This window comes from Rhea pennata, chromosome 15 (assembly GCF_028389875.1).
Source record: "Rhea pennata isolate bPtePen1 chromosome 15, bPtePen1.pri, whole genome shotgun sequence".
NCBI classification, from domain to species: Eukaryota; Metazoa; Chordata; class Aves; order Rheiformes; family Rheidae; genus Rhea; species Rhea pennata.
Window position 1 is genome coordinate 16,690,784 of NC_084677.1, and position 19,556 is coordinate 16,710,339.

Genomic DNA, 19,556 nt, shown 5'->3' on the forward strand with positions numbered 1-19,556 from the left:
ACCAAATCATTGCAGCACATCATGCTTGAAAGGTTTAGTACCTGCAGGCATAGCGACAGGAACCTGCGAGCCAGAGGCACAGGCAGCAGCCTGGGAGAAGAGTGCTCTCCATCAAACCACCCCCAAAATAACGGCATGTTTCCAGCTCAGCAAGCAGAAGCTGGCTGAGGCTCTTGCACCTGGGAGCCTTGTTTTCTCACCGCCTCTTGCAAAGGCAGCTTTCTGCACCATGAACAGAGCAGCCCCCAGCTAGCAGGAAGGGAAATCAATGGTTCCACAGGAGCTCACACGCTGCTGCTCACAGCAGCCAAGCAAGGAGTCATTAATTCCCCTCCTTGCTTGGTGACAGCAGCTGCTACACTCTCTTGTGGGCAGCTTCTGAGGAATGATGCTGGTCAGTGCAGTACTGCTAGAGGCAAGCAGCAACAAAAAAAGTAGAAAGGTTAAATGAAAGCATGGCTGCGTATGCGCTCTGGTGAGACAGGTGTCTCTGAAAGCACTGCGATGTTGCCTGAATGTATACCAGCTTAGGTTTTTGAGGATGGCTGCAGCCTAGGTTCCTCCTCTCTTGCCCCAGTGCTGCAGTCAGCTCCTTGCTACTCCTTGGCTGCAAGGACAGGGCACCTGTCATGGACAAGGGGCTCAAACAGAAATGCAGAGGAAGCAAATCTGTTTGCTACTTAGTGTCTGCTCAGCTCTGCTCTGTGTCTTTTTTTCTGCCTGCAGTCATCCCAGCACCAGCCTAGTGCCTGGCAGCTCAGGACCTACACCACAGTTTGATTATTCAAACAAAGAAATACTCAGATGCATTAGCTTTCAGTATCTAATCTAGCAGGGATGTGCCTTTAATCAAACACGGAGACCCTTGTGTTACCAACAGGCACACTGAGGGATGGAGAACAGATGCAGTGGAGTCTGTTTTCAGATTTCCATAACAAGTGTGTGTCAGGAGCTGGCAGCTATGAAGACATGTGGCATATGCTGGGTATGTCTGTGCCGTGCCCTGCCTTGTCCAGGAAGCTGTTTCTTTGGTGGGTGCTCCTCTAATGAGTTACAGATTCTAGTAACAGACAGAGCAGTCATCTTGAGTATGCAAAGGGATTCACCCTGACCTTTCCTCCTCCTGGGCTCAGAACTGCTGGGGTTGCACTGCAGGAGTCAGTCCAAGTGAGAAATTGTCACAAAGTCTCAGCCCCTCATGACTGATCTCTGGGAAGATGTGGTGGCAGAATGGCAGCTACCATCCTCTGGGGCGTGCCAGCAATTCACAGCTGGGCATTTTTCCTCCTGCGCCCAGCTCAGCAGCCTGACAGCCTTAGTCCTGCAACAGCTTGTGTTTTATGGTTGAGCTCTCTGAACAGAGGTGAACAAATAGAGTCCCAGCTGCTGCGCGAGCACGCAGCTCACACAGGTCGTAGTCATGGGCCCACTCCACACTGCCCCACCGCTGAATCTGGGGGAGAGGAGGAACACAAGTCAGTTCAGAAATGGATTATACATATGGCTGCTCAGCAGCACTCAGCCTCCCTTCCTATGTTTGTGAAACATGGATAACCCCCTAGGAGTTGTGCAGCACTTTGATGAACACTGATTATCAAGGCAGGGACATGGGGCAGAGGGATAGTGTAGTGGTTATCACATCTGCTTTACATGCTGAAGGTCCTGGGTTCAAGCCCCAGTGGAACCACCGCCAGGAAGTCTTTGGGAGGTTGGACTACGTGACCTCCAGAGGTCCCTTCCAACCTCACGGATTCCGTGCAGTCGATCTCCAGATGAGAGCTGTGGAAGAGCATGGTTCATCTGCATTGGGGGTTCAGGACAAAGCCCCTTAAAGGAAGGCTGAAAAGATTCCCATCAGCTTCTGTTGCCTTTGGGTCAGGGAGAGCTTCATGCCAGGACAGTTTCTGTTTTGTGCTCTCACAGCAAGGAAGTTATTAGTTTAGTGCCTAGCAAGGCCTCTGGGATGCATAACCCACAGCAAGAGAAGCCATCCATGACTTTGCAGTTCAGATTAGAGGGAGAAAAGCAGCAATCTGGGTTTTGCAAAAAGAAATTGGCAGCCCAAAGAGCACTCTGGGCTGTTGCACCCATCATATTGCTCTACAGCAGCATAATCCAAACTCTCAAACAGGGAGACTGGTGGAGTGGAACCTCTCCTGTAATAGCAAGCACTTCCATTGCCAGTTACTAGTGGTGGGAGAAACATTTGTCATGCTGAGATTATTGCTATTTGAATTATAGGGTTGCTCTGTAACATAATTTACCTGGTATTCTTCCTCCAGGCGAGACAGAAGCACGGCTTTCTCTACTGTAATGTGCCTGTCAATCAGACCCATGGACAGAATCAGAGATTTCAGCTGGGTGATCACATATTCTATACCTGGAGGGGAAAAACCCAAAACAAACAAGATTCATGGTTGGTTTTCATAGCATTATAGCAACATCTCATATTCTCTAAAGGGACAGTCAGGGTGTGGTAAGGGTCAGTCAGGGTACGGTGCATCTTCAGGGAGACTTGCAGGGCCAGTGATACCCCCCATTTGCATCTGGGTCCTTTGGAGTCAGATCTGCAGTTAACTGCAGCCAGGAAATGCTGTTCTGGCCATTGTCAGTGCAGCGACAAAGGCTATGCCATGGAAACCGCGCCTTTTGTTCTGCCACAAACCTTCGCTGCACAAAGGGAAGAGACACCCGTCCAGGCCCCGGTACTGTGTCCACTGCAAAGGAGCTCAGCTGAAAGCCCTCAGGATGAGAGGGACAAGTACATTGTTTGGTGATAAAAGGGCTGTCTACATCTATAATTACTCCTGGGAAAACACTGTGTGAACATGTGTGTGGTGTGCTCTGCCCTGGAGGAACTGTGCCATTATGGGACACAGCTGCTGGGCTGCCGAAGCAGTGGAGCTTTTCCCTGCCACACCATCAGACACTAGCTTGGCAAGACACCCCTCTTCAGGGTGGAATAGCTAGTGTCTGACAGCTGAGGGACCGGAGTGAATCCCATGAACATGCACTGATAGGAGGAGGAAAGGGGCACCCGAACCCCTGAGCTGCTGAGCACTTGTGATTCAGCTCACGTTGTTGGAAAAATGAGGGTGTTCATACATGCACAGAGTCTGAGGAAGGAAGTGAAGTCAGACTCATCCTGCACTACCAGTCCAAGCCAGATTTTGATTTCAGGTCTTAAGCCCAGAGCTTCCCCTTCCTCAAGGGACACACATACCTTTCCCTTCCACCACACTTTCCTATGTTACTAACTGTGAGCAAAGGAAATGATTCATCAAAAAAAAAAAAAAAAAAAAGAGAGAAAAAGAAAAATCTTTACAAGGAAAAGGAAAAGGAAAGGTTTCTTAGGTCCTGTACTAGAAATCATCATTTTTAACTTTAGCAGCTAGGCTAGTATCTTCTGTGGGTCTTCTGTCTGTTGCTCATGCAAGTCTTGCATTTGAACACTTGAGAAAAGCAAACCGATTACTCCATTTCTTCATCTTTAGGTCCCATTCAGCAATACAAACTAAGGACATTCAGTGCATCAGCAAGAAAGGAGAAACATTACAGTCTATCTTCTCTCACTTTGAGGGGAACTGTCTCCTTGACTCATACAGCATGAGCTGAGGGCTCCCCATGGCCCAGCCTCTCTCACCTTGCAGAGCCCACATGTTGTAAGATGCCAGATGGCTGATGAAGGTGTCCTTGGTGCTGGCTGGGATGTTTGGCCCTGTGATGCTGGTAGAGGAGCCAATTGCCACATTATACCTGGAACGATCACACAGTTCCTTAGACAAGCACAGGACTTACGCACATCATGGTGCTGACAGTCACAGCCACTGCAGCTACTGGCCTTGCACAGCTTACAACAGTGCTGGAAGCAGCATAACTGGTCCCAGTTATCACAGCACCATACTGCCTTAGAGGTACTGGAGGGCAGGATATAAGGAGACAGAAATATCTTCGACCTCTTACCTCTTCTCAGCCCAGGCAATGATGGGATCCCATTCATTCTTCTGCAGCTCTGCCAAGGCAGCTGGCTCCTCCACACGATAGCTAGGACATTGCAGAACAAAACCACACTGGATCTTCCCTTACAAGCTTTCAGATTGCTCCCTGCCAGGCTGAGGCACATGTCTGGGAGGGAAGCCATCCCCAACATAGACCAAAGAAGGGGAGTATTGGCCTACTTGTCACCCAGGCAGCAGCATCATCTCTGATTGAGAATAATCCCCTCAACTCTTTCCTGAATTCAGAGCTTTTCGTTGTCCTAGAAGGGACAATTCTATCTTGCTAGAAAACAGACCAGCAAATCAGTCCACAAAAAATTACAGATAGCCAGCCATGGGATAAAGTGTGGTTTAGTGATTAGGGCAGAGTACATATGCCCCTGGAACTATGTATATGGTGCCACTCCTCCTCCGTGCCAGCTGCTTGGCTCTGCACTCCCTGGCACCAGCTGCCACATGGCCCAGCCCAATGTGACCAAAGCCACAGACACAGATGAAAGGTGTTCTGTTCCCCTCTCCCCCCAGGGCTTGAGCAGCTTCCAATAGACACACCTCAGAGGCTGGGACTGCAAGAGATGAGCTTGGGCAGGAGCAGGCTTGATCCTGCAACCCACAAGGACTTTAAGGACCAACAAGCATTTAGCTTGGTACAAGTAATCTGAGCTTTCTTTCACCTTTATATAGTACAGAAGGATGGGAGGACTGAGTTGACAGATTCTCCCAAGCCTTTCATAGCTGTTATCTTTACCCTGTGGAAATCTTTGTTCCTTACTGCTTCTGCCCCTGCCCAGCATGGGGATGCCCAAAGCAGAGATTAACAGAATGCCTGGTCCCTTCTCACTGTCATGCCTGCACATTTTAAGTTTATGGAGATCTGCAAGGTTTTCAAAGGTAGGACTGGCCTCAACTAATTCAAACTCTTGGTCTAAAACCAGGAAAGATGAGAGCCCTGCAAGGACTCAGTTAGGGTAGACATTTCCCTCATTTCTGTCATATCTGAATCCTCCAGCCACCTTTCTCAAACAATTCTCAATTGCAATAGTATAGCCCAGTCTCTGCACAAGAGGGTCCCTGATACTCTCCTACCAGACAGTGTCAGTCTCCAGGAATTTCACAGCTGCACAGATCAGCTGTACTTTGTTTCGCTGAGTAGGATTGTCCAAAGCTGTGTTGCACAATGTGGTCTGTGGGATAAGAGCAATACGAACTAGTGTTATTCATGGCCTGGGGAAGCAGCAGCTCCCACAGTTCAAAGCTAAGCAGAAGCAGAGAAATTCAAGACAAGCAGAGGGACCTGAGGAGTTCAGCTAGAGGTGAATGCGGAGCCAGAACTTGGCTCACGCAATAGGAATCTTCTCACTAGCCTTAGATGAAGCTGGAGCAGGCCCACCAGACAAGAGCAGAGGGCTCAAGAACTGCTCCAGAGCTCTTCCAGTCTTCTCCCCCCACTCCCCATGCCATCCCTGGTAACACTGCACAGGCACTTCTCAAACTCCTCTGTGACACCAATTTCCATCCCTGGTAGTAATCCTGCTAGTATCTAATTCCCTTAGAGCTGCAAGATTCTTCCCAGTGTACAACCGAGATCCTGATCTCTTGTCCCCATTTCAATTGGAACTAGGGCAACCTGTTCCCTTTATGTTCTGCATTTGGAGACTGCTCTCATGTCTACACAGTCACCTCAGTTTCAGATCAAGACATCCCAATTCTACTGCAAATACTCAAGAAAGCTGTGGGAGGAAGGATGCAGAAGGAAGCATTTTCAAGAGATGTGCTCATCTTATTCACACCAGAGCATGCCTTATATCCCAAAATGGTTCTTAAACCTTGCCCTGGAATCCATTCTGCCAGCTGGCAAAACCCTCACCACGTGACAGTCAGCCTGGCTAATCCTTTTCAGTCCCTAGCATTTTGAGTCCCTCTCTCTAATCCCCGCTTCTGACTTGGTCTGACTGCCCCAAGGACACCACATTCTACTCCTCCAAAGTGATGCAGCAGCACAGCTGTCCTGGTGCCTTGGCCTACCATGCTTACCAGGTGCATAGTGTAGAACTTGACAGTGTCTTTCTGGGAGTCCCACTCCGTCGCTACTGCAATGGCCAGGGCCTCACTGGGGACAGTGAAGAGCTTGGCCTGGGGAGTTTTCAGCTTCCGGTGATCCAGGTTTATTTCAAAGCCTCCTGGAGGATCAGAGTACAAATCCTGGGGAATTAAAGAGGAGCACGCACTAAGGAACAACAGACAACCCCACAGAGGGAGCAGGTTCAGAGCCAGAGCTGGAATCCAGCCACACAGTTTAGCTAGAAATGAGGAGAGGCCAAAGCAGGCTGAGGACAAATATCCCACCTGTACGACATAGGTTGCAGGTGTGCTGCAGTCTCGCTAAAGAAGCATGCGGCGACAACCCCCTCCCCAGGGACCACCACCTCCTCCCAGTCCCTCCTTCCTCACCCAGTGACCACACTCACCTTCTCCTTGCGAGATGCTAACATTCTGGTAAAACCGCTTCCTTTCTAGGGGCAAAAATAAGAGCCATTCAAAGGGCAGTCAGAGCAAGGTTCAGTCCCCTCCCCTGATTCCCACTACAGACGAGAGCAGATGGAACCCTGGGTGGTGTCGAGGCCCAGATGGCCTTGCTTCTTGTCACAAGGTCTTGCTCATTCATCCACCCTCTGAGCCTGGGGGCCTGCCAGGAGCCTCTCCCCAGAAGGGGGCCAGGGCTCTCTGCAAGAATGCCTTTGCAAACAGTCTTGGCAGACAAGCCCCTAGCCACTGCCTGTGCCCAGGCAAAAGAGCCTCTCCCCAGTCTAGTTCTGTACATGGTGGTGGGGAGCAGTCCTGGCCTCAAGAGTTTTGCTGGGGAAAGAAGGGAAGGATAAAAACATGGCACTACTATAGATTGCACTCTAAAGCATTTTCTGCAGACAGCTTCCAAGCACCACACTATTTCACTGAGCTTGTCTTCACCAAGGAAGTGTCACGAAACTGGTGGGAGAGCACAGTGCTGCAGTGCACAACTACCAAGTGAAAGGGCGCAGCTTTTCTTTGCTTCTGCCACCCAGGGCTGGGATCTCTGCTCCATTCAAACTCACTATCACCAGGTTTCTACAGAGGCTGGCGGGGAGGTTTCCAAAGCAGATTCATCTTGTCATTCCTCCCAGTCCATATGGAGTTTCACTCTGGGCTCAGTCTTTCAAAATTTCTCCATTACAATCATGTTTGACAAATTAATTTCCTGGACTGCCTTGGCCAATTCCCTCTTCCAGCTTGTTCTATTTCAGAATGACAAGAAATCCAGCAAAACTGAATCACTAGGCAGGGCAGGCCACAGCAGTCTCCCTTGCCATCCCTGCCAACTCCACACCCACACAGTTCCAGCCTGCACAATCTCCCTCTGTGGATTTAGCTCATTCTCTGCTTTGACCTGCCACCTGCAGCTGATGCACTTCCTGGAGGGATGTGGCTGCCTGTATCAGTGAGAACTACAGCTCCCAGCACGCTCAGAACGTGCAGAGCAGGATGCTGCACCCTCTGCTAGGATGGCCCACAGGAGTAAAGATGCCAGGCAGCCTGCACACAATCAGCAGTCCCCATCCCTCGCCTTGGATGACATCCTGCAGGAGCGTAGCCTGCAATGTCGTGACAGCTAGATCATGCTAGGGACATACCACGCACACTGCAGCATACAACCGAGTCACCAGAGGGGGGAACCACTCCCTCGGCTCCCTCCAGCCTATGCCTCCCACCCTGGCAGCTCCTGCTCCTCTCAGGGGAGGGCCTGCTCCGCCAGCAAGATGAGTCTCGGGGAATTACAGCTCTGTTTTACGACTAGTCTCCTTTCATAGCCGCACTGTTGTATACACTCCCAGCAGACATCTGAGAGCCTGGATTACATGAGAACGGATGTTGCACAGGTTCATCGCTCACTCAAGGCAGGAAGAATCTGCAACCCACTCCCCTGCCAAGAGCAAAAGGATCATAAATCCTGTATCCCTAAGTCTGGCTCCTGAAGAGTAACACAAACTGGCTGGGCTGCAGGTCTGTACCATTCCATACCAGTATGTTCCCACACCTCCACAAAGCACCAGTGAAATGGAAGAGGATCTGCTCAGGCTAAGCCACCTGCATGTTTCATGGCCTCAGAAAATGGCAAATTATTTGTGCACAATTTGAAAAGATTCACGTATAAATACCCCAAAGTGGTCATTTCAGTGATACTCCAAAGAGCCGCAGGACATGTGTCCTAAAAACCTGCAGCTTCATGTCATAAGAAATAAAACTACTGTCCTCACACCTACATTTCCAGGAAGACCTACAGAGGTAATACACTGCCCAGCACATGCCTGAACCACACCAGTGTGTGTGTGTGTGTGTGTGTGTGTGTGTGTGTGTGTGGCATCCCCCCCCAAAAAGCCTTAGAAACAACCAAAATCACAATAGCAACGATAACAAACCAACGCAGTGAGGGCCAGGCCATGCTGCTGGCGAAAACCCTGCTGATGCCAGGACATGGGAGCAGGGGGAGACCCTGCACCTGGAGCACCTAAAAAGGCCTGATGAGCCCAAACCCGGGGAGGAGGGTGCTCGAATGCTCCTCAGCCTCCTCGGGGCAGGTTTCACCGCTCTCCACGCGTTTGGCCCGTCCTGCCAGCGAGGGCCCCGCGGTGACCTTCGGGGATGCGAGCGTCTGGGCCCAGGGGGGTCCCACCGGGAGACCCCCGGGGACCAGCCCGCAGCGCAGGAGGGAGCGGGAGCGCCTGCCCCAAAAGAGGGACCCGCCAGACCCGCCACGAGGGAGCCCCGAAGCCCCCGAGCGGCCCGTCCGCCCTCACCTGCCGGCGGGGCGTAAGCCCGACCGCCGCCTGGCCCCGCCGCGGCCGCCGCCCCACCAGCGGCGGGAGGCGGGCCGGGGCGCCAGGCCGGCGGGCAGCGGCCCTGCAGCAGCCGCCGGCAGCCGCGCCACATCGCGGCGAGGCGAGGCGCGGCGGGAGGCACCCGACGGCCCTGCGGAAGCCGCCGCCCCCCGCCTCAGCGCGGCTCCGCGGGCGCCGCCATGCTGCCCGCCGCGGCAGCCAATCCGCACCGCGAGCGCGTTTTGCCCCTTCGGCCGCCCCGTCCTGCGGGAGATCTTGGGGGGAGGGCGAAAACTACGCTTCCCAGAAGCCCTCGCGGCCGCGCCTGCTGGGAGAGGGCACGTGCCTCGCGCCAGCGGCCAATTACCGCCCGGCGCCGCCCCCCCCGCAGCGCCCGCGAGGGCCAATGGGAGCGCGCGGAGGCGCTGCCGGGAGGCCCCGAGCCAGGCAGGAGCGGCGGCCGCGGCGGCCGCGCAGCGTGAGGGGCGGGAGGGGGCGACCGGGCCGGCGCCGCCGGCCGCGCGCAGCCCCGGCCACGCTGGCGCCCGGGGACCCGCCCGAGATGCCGGTGCGGAGCGAGCGGTGCCGCGCGGGCGGGGCGGCGGCGGCGGCCGGCTCGGCCTCGTCTCCGTCCTCCGGGGCGGCCGCCAGCAGCCTGGTGCCGCCGCCCCCCATCAACACGGCGCAGCCCGGCGTGGCCACCTCGCTGCTCTACAGCGGCGCCAAGTTCCGCGGGCAGCAGCGCAGCAAGGGCAACGCCTACGAGGTGGAGGTGGTCATGCAGGTGAGGGGCCCGCCCGGCCTCCCCTTCCTCCCCCCCCCCCCCGCGCCCCCAGGCCCGGCCCGGCCTGCGGGCGCCCCCAGCCCCCGGCGGCTCCGGCCTGGAGAGGTCCGGGGTCACCTCCTTGCGCCCATCCCCTCGGGCCCCCGGGAGGGCCCGCTGCCCTCAGGCCTGCCCCCTACCTCCCCTCCTCCCCCCCGCCCCGGGCTGCCCTCAGTTCTGGCCTGTGCTCTGCCCTATTGCCCTCGGCTCTCTGCCCCCCTCCCCTTTCCCCCCCGTGCCCCATTGCCCTCGGGCCTCCCCCCCCCCCATTACTCTCGGGCCTGTCCCTCCCCCTATGCCCCATTGCGCTCAAGTCTGTGTTGTTCCCTACTCCCCCAAATGCCCCTTTACTCTCAGGTCTCCCCTCCCCATGGCCTATTGCTCTTAGGTCTGTTCCTACACTCCCACCTTTGCCCAATTATCACTTGGTTTGTTCTCCCCACCCCCTCCTTTGTCCTACTACTTTCAGGTCTGTTCCCCTCTGTTTGCCCCATTACTCTTAGGCCTGTCTCTTCTGACCCCTCCAGCCCTGTGGCCTCATTTCCCTTGGATTTGCTCCCCCCATTCCCTTACTCTATTGCCCTCAGTCCCACCAAGGCCTGTGACCCCGGATCTCTCCTTCATTCCATTCAAGCCCTGACTTAGGCTGGCCGTGTTCCTCTGGGCCACAAGGAGGAAGGCAGGAGCCCAGCTTAGAGTGGGTGGTGTCCCAAGGAGTCACTGCTGTCAGGGCAGCCTGTATTTCAGGCCTGGCTGGAAAACAGCAAGGATCCAGGCCCTGGCTGGCAGAGTAGGGCCTGGCTGGACCTGGAATCCCAGGGATCTCCCATCCCAGTGCCCCAACCTCCCCTGGATCCCAGGCTGAGCAGGGAGCCTGGAGTGAAGTGCAGTGGTTTGCGTCTAGCGGGACACAACTTTTGGACCCTGAGGGATCCAGGCCCTGGCTGCTGCGGCTTTCCCATTCTTCTCTGGGATCATTATTTTCTCCTGTGCTTTATTTTTAGTCCTAGACATTGATATGCTTGCTTAGGGTAGAGCTGGCAAGGTGTGGGATCACCAATAAATAGACAAGCCAGACATCTGATGTGCACTTTCCTATAAAGTGCCCTGTGGGTCACAGTTTTATTCAGCGCTCGGTGACATGGGATCTGTGGGACCTTGGCAGCTGGTGCAGACTGATGTATGGGTCAGTGTTGTGGAGTAATGTGATAGTCCCAAGGTCAGCAGATGGGGTAGCATTTGAACCATATTGTTGGTTTTCACATATGGTCCTCCACTTGTCAACGGCACAATTGTCCCTGATGCAGCTTGCTCTGGTGGAGACATCCCATGGCTGATCAGCTTCACTGCACGCTGCCTTCTCCCAAAGACCAGCTATCACTTTGCACTAAAATCGCTGCTCTTTTGTGCGTGTCAGCTAAGAAAAGGTGGTTGTCTGCTCTTCCTCTGCTGAGTGCAGGGAAATTTTGTTTTTCTTTGATTGCAGGTGGAAAAGAGCCATCTTCTTATAGTTAATGTCTGCACTTTCCTAAATAACTCAGATCTTGCTTTGAAAACTGATTTGGGGATGTTGAGCAGAAAAGCTTGGAAAATCCTCTTGCTTTAAAGGAGTTCAGAATAGAAGAAGCCCCTTACCTAGTTTCTGCACAGCAGAAGAGGCAAAATGCAGCCCAGTAACTCAAGAAAGGTGACATGAAAGCATTAGATCTGGGAGGAGGGCCTATTTCAAAACAAGAGACATCTGTTTTGAACAGGCTTTGGTGTGCAATAAACCTTGCTACTAGGCTGAGTGTACAGACTAGCATGTTAGAGAGGAGGTGTCTCTGGCCTGTTAAATGGGTGGGCTGGAAAGCTCAGGGTGATGCTTTTTCTCTAGCCTGAATTATCCTGAGTAAATATATACTTTTGCTCTTGTTCTTCTTGGTTGCCAGTTTGGCTGGGATAGGTGAGAGCTGGGTGTGTTAATGATTCTGCCAGTGCTGCTCCCTCACTCTGAGAAAACTGAGAGTTAAGTTCCTTCTTGGTAGAGATGGGGGAGTTAGTCTCTTTGGAGACCTCTGGGTGGAAGATGTTGCCTCAGTTTGAAGAAGCTGAAAGCAGATGGGGGTATTGTCAGGCCTGGGATGTGGAGGCTGTCAGAAGTGAGCTGGGCACTTCTAAAAGGATCTTTCCAAGTTGTTCCCAGCCTTTGGGAAAGGCGATGTTAGCATGAACAGTGGGCAATAAACTGGACAGTCTACACTACCTTAAGCAGAATTGAATGTTGGAGGACCACAGGATTAGACACTGCTTTGGATCAGTTGGGTGCCTTCATGCACGTGCTTATGGTAGGACTTTGCAATCTCTTCTAGCATGTGGATATGGAAAACTCCTATCTCTGTGGATACTTGAAGATTAAAGGCCTTACAGAGGTGAGTGCTTATTGCAAAACAATAAGAAAATATGTTGTTTAAAGGATTTCCTTTTCCCTGGTAGGGGGAGAAGTTAGCACCAGACACAGAGGATGGAGGGATCAAGTACACAGTAAATTTGACCACTGCCGAGTCTAATAGCTTCAGTCTGTTCTTGGAGTGTAAAGCAAGTATAATGGGAGTTCTGAGAGAATAAGGAAAGTTTATCTGGTACCCCTTAAGCTCTGAGTGGAACTGAATATGACCTTGAAGTCAGCTTTAGATACTCAACTGGGGTAGTGTGTTGCTAAAAGAAGATAAACAAATTGAATCTTTAAGTACTTCCTTCCGTATCCATCTACCAAGATCTCCCTGTGGTGTTGGGCACTGAGTGTTGTCTTATGGGGTTTCTCATTCTGACTGTGTCTTTCGAAGTCCAGGCTTTTTCAGCTGCAGTGCACTGTGTGTCTGCACAGACAAGTTACCACTAGGTGCTTGGAGAAGTTAGCTCCCCTCACCTGAGCCTGGTATTCTGTGTGCAAACCCCTGATTCATTGCAAGTGCAAAGCTAAAGAGCTTGCTTAGAGCACCTTCTCTCCCTCTTTGTGGTGGCTTAATCTGGCCTTCATACTTTGTATTTGTAGCGAACACACGTCTGAATGCTGTGTATGAGCTAAGGAGCAGTGTTACCTCCAAATGGTCACTTGTGATCATCCAGCTGAGAGCTTCCCAGCTGTCTAGCTCTAACATGGCTCCTAATTTCCTGGAGTGAGCAGAGTGGGGTGAAAAGACAACTGGAATAAGAGGGTGGAGGGTGTGCATGTACAAGTCATTTTAAAAGGTGAGGGACAGGACAAGTCAGTGTGCTAACTGGGGTGACAGGAGCACCAGCACCCCAAGACTGCCTTGAGGTCTTGTTGCGAGGTGCTTGCATTTTGCTGAGGCTGTGCACCTTTATCTGTGTGAGTTTCTCTCTCTCGAGGTGGCAAATCTTCTTAACTCTCTTCTGTCTCTCCTGCCTCCTAGGAGTATCCAACCCTCACCACTTTCTTTGAAGGGGAAATAATCAGTAAAAAGCACCCTTTCCTAACGCGCAAGTGGGATGCTGATGAAGATGTGGATCGTAAACACTGGGTAAATAAATTGTGTGTGTGTGTGTGTGTGTGGAAGGGGGTGGGGAACAGATGTAGGTCTGGTGCCTTCCTGGCTGAGCAGCTGGTTTAGAGGTGATGTGCAGGGCTTGCTCATGCAAGAGGCATGAGAAGGGGCTCTCCTTTGGGAGCCTCTTCCTCCTTCCTTCTGGGATATTTGGCAGGCTGCTGGCTGTGATCTCTGGGAAGGGAGGGTATGTTTTGCTTTCCAGTTGATGGGCCTGGGGTTGGAAGGGAGCAGGATCGATTCCCATCTCTTGCTCCCCTCAGGAGAGAGCCCTACTTGTTTTGAAGCTTTACAACAAAATACAATCAAGAAGGGAAGAAGTGCCCCCCTGACACAGGGGCAGGGTAGGTGCTGCCTGGGTCTCAGCCAAGGTACTGCAGCGCTTTTTTCAGGAAAGCCTTTGTCTACCACTGTGTCCTGGATCAGAGCCACAGGAGCCAACCGATTGTCTTGATCTTTGCTGCTGCTTGCCAGACTTTAATGTTTATTACTTTTCTATTAAAATATCTTGCCCTGGAAGTGTAGGGGGCTTCTCCAGCAGGGCTGGCTATGGTTGTGGATGTCTGGCAGCACTCTGTGTTCCCCTGCGCTTGTCTTGCAGCGCATAGTTAGCAGCGCTCCAAGGAAACAGCAGCCCCTCAGAGCAGAAGTCCTGTTCTGTAGCAATTCTTCCCTCCTAAACAGTAACTAGTAGTAGTGAGCTCTACTCTTGGAATGAGCATCTTGTCTTTTTTCTTGTCTTTTTTCTCTTTTTCCTTCCTCCCTGTTGTTTTAGGGAAAGTTCCAGGCTTTTTACCAGTATGCAAAAACATTTAACTCCGATGACTTTGATTATGAAGATCTGAAAAACGGTGACTATGTCTTCATGAGATGGAAGGTAAACATTGCATGTCTCCATTCCTGATGAGCTGCTTACAAGGGACTGACAGTGGCTTATGGTGCCTGCAAGCTTATGTCTTTCAACTACTACTGCTGATTATTGAAAGCTCTCACCCTACAAACCTTGTAACCTACTGTGCTTACCAATCTCAATGTGACTCCTGTCTAGCAAGCTAATTGCATCCTTAAGGGCTGCAGTCATGCCTAAAAACATGACAGGAAAATCTTGCTTGGTGTTGCTCCAAAAGATGAGAGAATTGATGTCTCTAGTCCCTGTGTAGGGCCTGTGCATTTGATGCAGACTGACCAGTCTGATTCTCTGTTCTTCAGCTGTATCAGTTCCTCCCTCTTTACATGAGCACAGCTGCAAGGGGAGGAAGTAGGGCAACTCTGATTTTGTAATTGGCTTTGCTTTGGAAGGGGCAGGTGTTGAACTGAAACTTGATTTTGTGTGTTCATTCAGACTGGTTCTGTTCTGAGTTGTCTGCTTTCCTGTAAGATGCCTACAGTGGCAGGTGGTGAAAAAGCATGCTGGTTTCTGTGGTTTGGGCTGCTACAAGTGCAGGGAGCGCTCAGTCAGGAACTGACTGTATGTGCTAATACTCAGTCTAGGAGGGCTGATTGCTGGGGATTGGATGCGGGGGTGGGAGGGGAGTGTTTGACCAGCATTTTACATGCAGTCTGTTTTGTGTGCAGGAACAGTTCCTAGTTCCAGATCACACTATCAAAGACATCAGTGGTGCTTCCTTTGCTGGTTTCTATTACATCTGTTTCCAGAAGTCAGCAGCGTCTATAGAGGGCTATTACTACCATAGGAGTTCAGAATGGTAAGGAAGCTTCCTTCCTTGTGCGGCCTGAAGGGTGACACCTCAAACAAGCAATGACTCCTTTGCTAGTCTGCAGCCTTGGGAGTGTCCACACAGAACTTCCCTGGGTTGGGGGAAAATTTCAGTCTGGCAGCTTGAGCCTGGGTGGGGAGGGAGAACACCTGTATTTGCGTTCAGCCAGTGCAGCCCCTTTGTATGGTATAAAATGCAGCCTGTTTGCATGGCTCGTGATGATCAGGCTGGCAATGTAGTGCAGAGGGGATGCAAAGTCTGGAGATGTGCTGTGGTCTGTCAGAGGAATGGTCTCATGTGTCTGAGAGGTGTACTGGGAGGCAGACACCAGCTGTGGTTCACTAAAAGCATGCTGAATCTTGATCTCTGAGCCACACGCTCACAGAGCCTGCCTGTTCCTGCTCTCCCATGGGGACAGCCAAGTGTAAGGCAGCGTGGTTTCACGTGCAGGGTTAGACTCCATCAGTTTGCACTCTGCTCAGTGATTCAGGCTTTGAGTGTCTCTGTGCCTTGGCCAGCATCCATTCAGAGGATGTCAAAGGGGCCTTCGAGGGGGAGCTCTGCGCTGTCTTGCATGTAACAGCTCTGCTGCTGCTCCCTTTAGGCAAGAATCTTGTTAGGCCAGTGCTCTGTAGTCCAAGGTCCTTGGAGTGTTGCTGCAAGGCACAGGGAACAGTCACAAGTAATAGGTTGGTTTCTTCTTGCAGCCACCTGACAACTAGCTTGGAGAGCTCTTCCCCAAGTGTTGGGTAAATAGTAGTGGGATTTGTCCCATTTGTCACACATCAGGCAAATCTGTAGGGTGGCTGGAAGCCCTTGAAGGGAGGGGAAATACCTGGGAGGCTCTCAGACAAAGCCCCTTGAGCTAAGCTTTGAAAAACCTGAGCACAATTTTCAGCAGTACCAAACACCTTTTGAACATGAAAGTTGTTAAACTTCAAAAGATATCCTAAATCTGTAGTCAGCCCACCTCAAATACCGTCTGGCTGCAGGTAGCTCAAAGGCATGGGAATAGAAATGCGAAGCAATGCTGAGTCCTCTTACCATTTTGGCAACACTGGTAAGTGCGTGGTAGGTGCCTAAGCACCTTTGAGACTTTGGCCTTAAAGGGTAGCAGAAAAGCCGGGCATATCTGGATATCTGTGACCTGCCAGACAGGAGCTGTTAGTTCTAGGGGTTGGCCTTGCACAAAGAGCGGTCTGTTGCATGTAATCCTCTCCTCCATCTTTTTCCTCTCTCCCAGGTATCAGTCATTGAATTTAACTCACGTTCCTGAGCACAGTGCTCCTATCTATGAATTCCGATGACAGCTGTCCAGAACTGATACCGCACAGAAGCAAACCGGGCAGGAGAGCATGGCCTGCCAGGAGAACTGTGTCCCTGTCAGAGCACAGGAATGCACGCTTCTCTCCTGCCCCTCGGACTCGCAAGAGAGAGCCTGAATGTTAACCCATCCAGCCCAAGGAGCGTGGCTGCTGGAGCTTGATTCTGCCTCCTGTTGAGTGGCGATTTGATCTTTAATCTGGTTTTAAGCTACCTTTAAATGCACTTTCTTATTGCACAGCTAGTTTCTCTATCACTGAAATTCTTCCCAGCCCTCCTCTGGAAGCTGTTTCTCAGTAGCTGGAATCAGTGGTTTTTCCTCTGAGTAATGAGAAAATATAAGTTTGGTGCTTATATTTTCATTGTTACAGCCTGATATGGGTTGAAATTGCCAGGACTGAGGTTTGTTGCCCAGATTGCCAGCTCTGATACTCCCAGAGGCAGGTGTTGGTGTTGGTGAGACTGCTTTGCAGAGAACTGTTCTGCTGCAAAATTGGGGGAGTGTTGGCTGAGACAGATGAAGCTTGAATGAATCTCTGCTTCACACTGGCTAACGAGGTTAGCCAGAGCTGCAGATCTTTGAGGAACACTGGCCCTTCGGAGCTGGGAGCTGTTCCAGTGTCTTGATGTGCTGTTGGGAATTAATTTGATATATGGACTTACAGGCTCTCAGTAAAGTGGATCTGAACTCTGCTTATAGGTGTATATTTGCTCTTTACTTAAGTTAAGGGTTTAAAAAAAAGACTTTTATTAAAAAAAATATTTTTATGGTTCCTTTTCCCAAGGACCCTCTGGCAAATGCACAATTACTCGATTACATTTTCCCGTTTTCACATTGAAAACAGGGAACGTCTACGTTAGTTTTTATATATGTATATGTAATCAGCTAGCGCTTTGGGAAAGTAATCGGAGTACAAGTGTTGAACAGCATTGCAAACAGTTCTAGAACTGCTCAGCATTTGTACTTACCCTTCATGCTACACCAACACCACTGCTCGATATCTTTTTACAAGGCAGAAAAGAGAAAAAACAAAAAAGTAACTCTCCTGACTTCAAAATGTTTCAAGTGATATAACTTAAGGCTTGTGTGCCAAAGTGTGTGTGTGTGTATGCGCGTGCATTTTTTAAAGGCATTTTAAAAGTTGGCCTCAGTTGTATATTTAATGTGACAGTCACACCTGCAGGGCTTTTGTGAGAGTTTAGTTTGCATTTTTTTGGCTGTTAACAACCCTATTAAAGCGGGCTTGTGTCATGCACCAACCAGGCAGGTTATGAGAATTGGTTTGCTGCCTATGAGAGGAAAGCAAAGCCCTCTGCATACCTTGTGCTAAAGTTGTTTGGTTTTTCTTTTAACTAACTTTCTTCCTTTTTGCAGTGTGTCTGTCTGGTATATTGCAGCAGCTGAATTTCTAGTTTAAGCCTTAACAAGAAAGTATTCAGGTCTCAGTGAGCCCTTTTCATATATTCCAAATTGGGATCTTGCGTTGTTGAAGTGACCGGGCTGGTTTCACCAGATGATGCAGTATTGAAAGCACCCTCCTTTTGCATGCTGTTCAGTGCAGATGAATCCTTTCCCCAGAACACATGGAGAGAGACTTGCTCACGCGTGAAGGCGGGAGACCCAGCCTTTCCGCAGGCTGGGAAGCCGCCTGCTGTGTTAGCGATGGAGGAAGCGTGTGCCATTGTGTTGGTCATTGCTGGTAGGTTTGTAGAGTAGCTCAAAGGCAAGTAGGAGAGTGATTCCAGAGGACGTGGAGGGAAAGAGGGGCCGTCTCTAGGGCTGACGTGAGGGCAGAACAGCTGGGAAACAAAGATTCCCTTTTTACTCTGCTCCCCTCAGAGAAACTCAGACCCTTGGGAGGTGAGGGAAGGTGCTTCTTACTGAGTGGTACTGGGAGATGTCCTGGTTTTTGAAGCTGAAACTAATGGTGCTCTTCTGCTTCAAAGAAGTGAAGGGACTAGTCTTCTCCAAGACAGTTCCAAAAGACTGCTTTGCAAATACAGATATTCTTACTCCATGGATTGTTTACATGCCTCTGGAGCTGCGTGCAATATCGGTGGTGACACCAGTCTCCTTTGTTCCCTGGGATTGTCACAATGCCAGTGTTACGGTCAGATTGTTAGCGTTGTTTAGTTGAAACACTACGGTGGTCACTTGTATAAAGTGGGTTAGAGGGGTCCTGGGGTTATTTAATACATACACCTGTCCCCAAAAATTGCCCCAATGTTTTTCTCTGAGCCACTGAGACTTGATATTTTGAGAGAAGGGTGGGGAAGGAGTCCTTTCTCCATCCCTCTGCCCATCTCATTCCAACCAGCTTGAAGCGTATTTCAGCTGAGATCCAAAATTGCCAGATCGATGCCTCTTTGTAAGGTGCATGTCATGGATTTGTAGCAGGTCTTGAAGCCAAACCACCAGCTGTAACAGCTGAAAGGTTTGAAGGGGCTGTCTGTGTTCAGAACTTTCCTTCTCTAAAGCCTTGATTTTAATTTTCTTTTTCTTCGAATCGTTTGATAAGCGACAAAGAGCTGTTAAGTATGTTGCGTTGTGGTGAAAGGTAGCTAACCAGGTGAGATTCTGGGGAGAGGAAGTAAGAAACTGGATATTTGAGTCTTTTGAAAAGGTTGTGTGTTTTTTTTTTTTTTTTTTTTTTTTTTTAACTACGTTGGCTGAAGAATTAGTATATTTATGGATGGAATATGGAAAAGGGACTGGAAGTATTTTGCAGAGCTATAAACGTCCAAATTAAAAACGAAATGTATTTACAGGGGCTGTGTCCGTGTGTGTTTGTAAACCAAAGCCCTTCTTGGTTTGAGCAGCGGGATGAAGCATGCTGCTTCTCTCAGTGGTCTGTCCAGGAGTTCAGTAGGGTGCTGTTGATCGTAGGTGACCTGCACAGGATTCGCTGGAGTAGAAGGGCAGGACGCAAAGGGGCTCGCAGCCGCGTTAAACTGCGCTATGGCTCCAGCGCTTTCCGTGCAGGCAGCTCCCGCTGTCCTGCTCCCTCCTGGCCCTCGTGGCGAGGCAGTGCCGGCGGGAGCCCGCACCGGCGCAGGGGGTGTGCGGGGGGCAGGCCGGCCCAGCCCGGCCGCCCCGGCTCCCGCCCCGCCGTGGGGCTGGCTGGGCCCGGCCTGGCCGAGCGCGTTTCCCGTCCCGGGGAGCGGCTGCCGGTTGCTCGCGGCGCTGCCTCCCCGGAGGTGTTCGCTGACTATACGTAGAGGAAAGCGGTGGCCCGCGTTAGCGGCGGGCGCCTTCTTCTGCTGCTGCCTCTCCCGGGAGCGAGGCCCCCCGG

The 19,556-nt window shown here is 51.2% G+C and overlaps 2 protein-coding genes and 1 non-coding gene across 4 annotated transcripts; 2 read left to right on the plus strand and 1 right to left on the minus strand.

Moving 5' to 3' along the window:
* Nucleotides 1-814: 814 nt before the first annotated feature.
* Nucleotides 815-8,913, minus strand: ATPAF2 (ATP synthase mitochondrial F1 complex assembly factor 2). The gene is made up of 8 exons (XM_062588354.1): nucleotides 8,831-8,913; nucleotides 6,467-6,511; nucleotides 6,033-6,200; nucleotides 5,085-5,182; nucleotides 3,964-4,044; nucleotides 3,644-3,756; nucleotides 2,265-2,380; nucleotides 815-1,453 (listed from the first exon to the last, which is right to left on the minus strand). Exons 2-8 carry the CDS (start codon nucleotides 6,488-6,490, stop codon nucleotides 1,316-1,318), a joined length of 738 nt encoding a protein of 245 aa, XP_062444338.1. The 5' UTR covers nucleotides 6,491-6,511; nucleotides 8,831-8,913; the 3' UTR covers nucleotides 815-1,315.
* On the plus strand, nucleotides 1,618-1,687 carry TRNAV-UAC (transfer RNA valine (anticodon UAC)). Its single transcript has one exon. It is a non-coding gene; the product is annotated as a tRNA-Val (tRNA).
* A 450-nt stretch (nucleotides 8,914-9,363) lies between the features above and the next one.
* On the plus strand, nucleotides 9,364-19,031 carry GID4 (GID complex subunit 4 homolog). Of its 2 annotated transcripts, XM_062588044.1 has the most exons (6): nucleotides 9,364-9,635; nucleotides 12,026-12,085; nucleotides 13,091-13,198; nucleotides 13,998-14,099; nucleotides 14,798-14,928; nucleotides 16,184-19,031. In XM_062588044.1, exons 1-6 carry the CDS (start codon nucleotides 9,414-9,416, stop codon nucleotides 16,245-16,247), a joined length of 687 nt encoding a protein of 228 aa, XP_062444028.1. In that variant the 5' UTR covers nucleotides 9,364-9,413; the 3' UTR covers nucleotides 16,248-19,031. The 2 variants fall into 2 exon arrangements, with proteins under 2 accessions (XP_062444028.1, XP_062444029.1); XM_062588045.1 differs by lacking the exon at nucleotides 12,026-12,085.
* The last annotated feature ends 525 nt before the right edge of the window (nucleotides 19,032-19,556 follow it).

Excerpts from the sequence above, each read along its gene's own strand:
- ATPAF2 (XM_062588354.1), bottom strand. The coding sequence starts at position 6,490 with ATGTTAGCATCTCGCAAGGAGAAG. Across the intron at positions 5,183-6,032 it reads AGTTCTACACTATGCACCTG|ACCACATTGTGCAACACAGC; the intron begins GTAAGCATGGTA and ends CTTATCCCACAG. Across the intron at positions 2,381-3,643 it reads CAACATGTGGGCTCTGCAAG|GTATAGAATATGTGATCACC; the intron begins GTGAGAGAGGCT and ends TTTCCCCTCCAG.
- GID4 (XM_062588044.1), top strand. The coding sequence starts at position 9,414 with ATGCCGGTGCGGAGCGAGCGGTGCCGCGCGGGCGGGGCGGCGGCGGCG. Across the intron at positions 13,199-13,997 it reads ATGTGGATCGTAAACACTGG|GGAAAGTTCCAGGCTTTTTA; the intron begins GTAAATAAATTG and ends CTGTTGTTTTAG. Across the intron at positions 14,100-14,797 it reads ATGTCTTCATGAGATGGAAG|GAACAGTTCCTAGTTCCAGA; the intron begins GTAAACATTGCA and ends TTTTGTGTGCAG.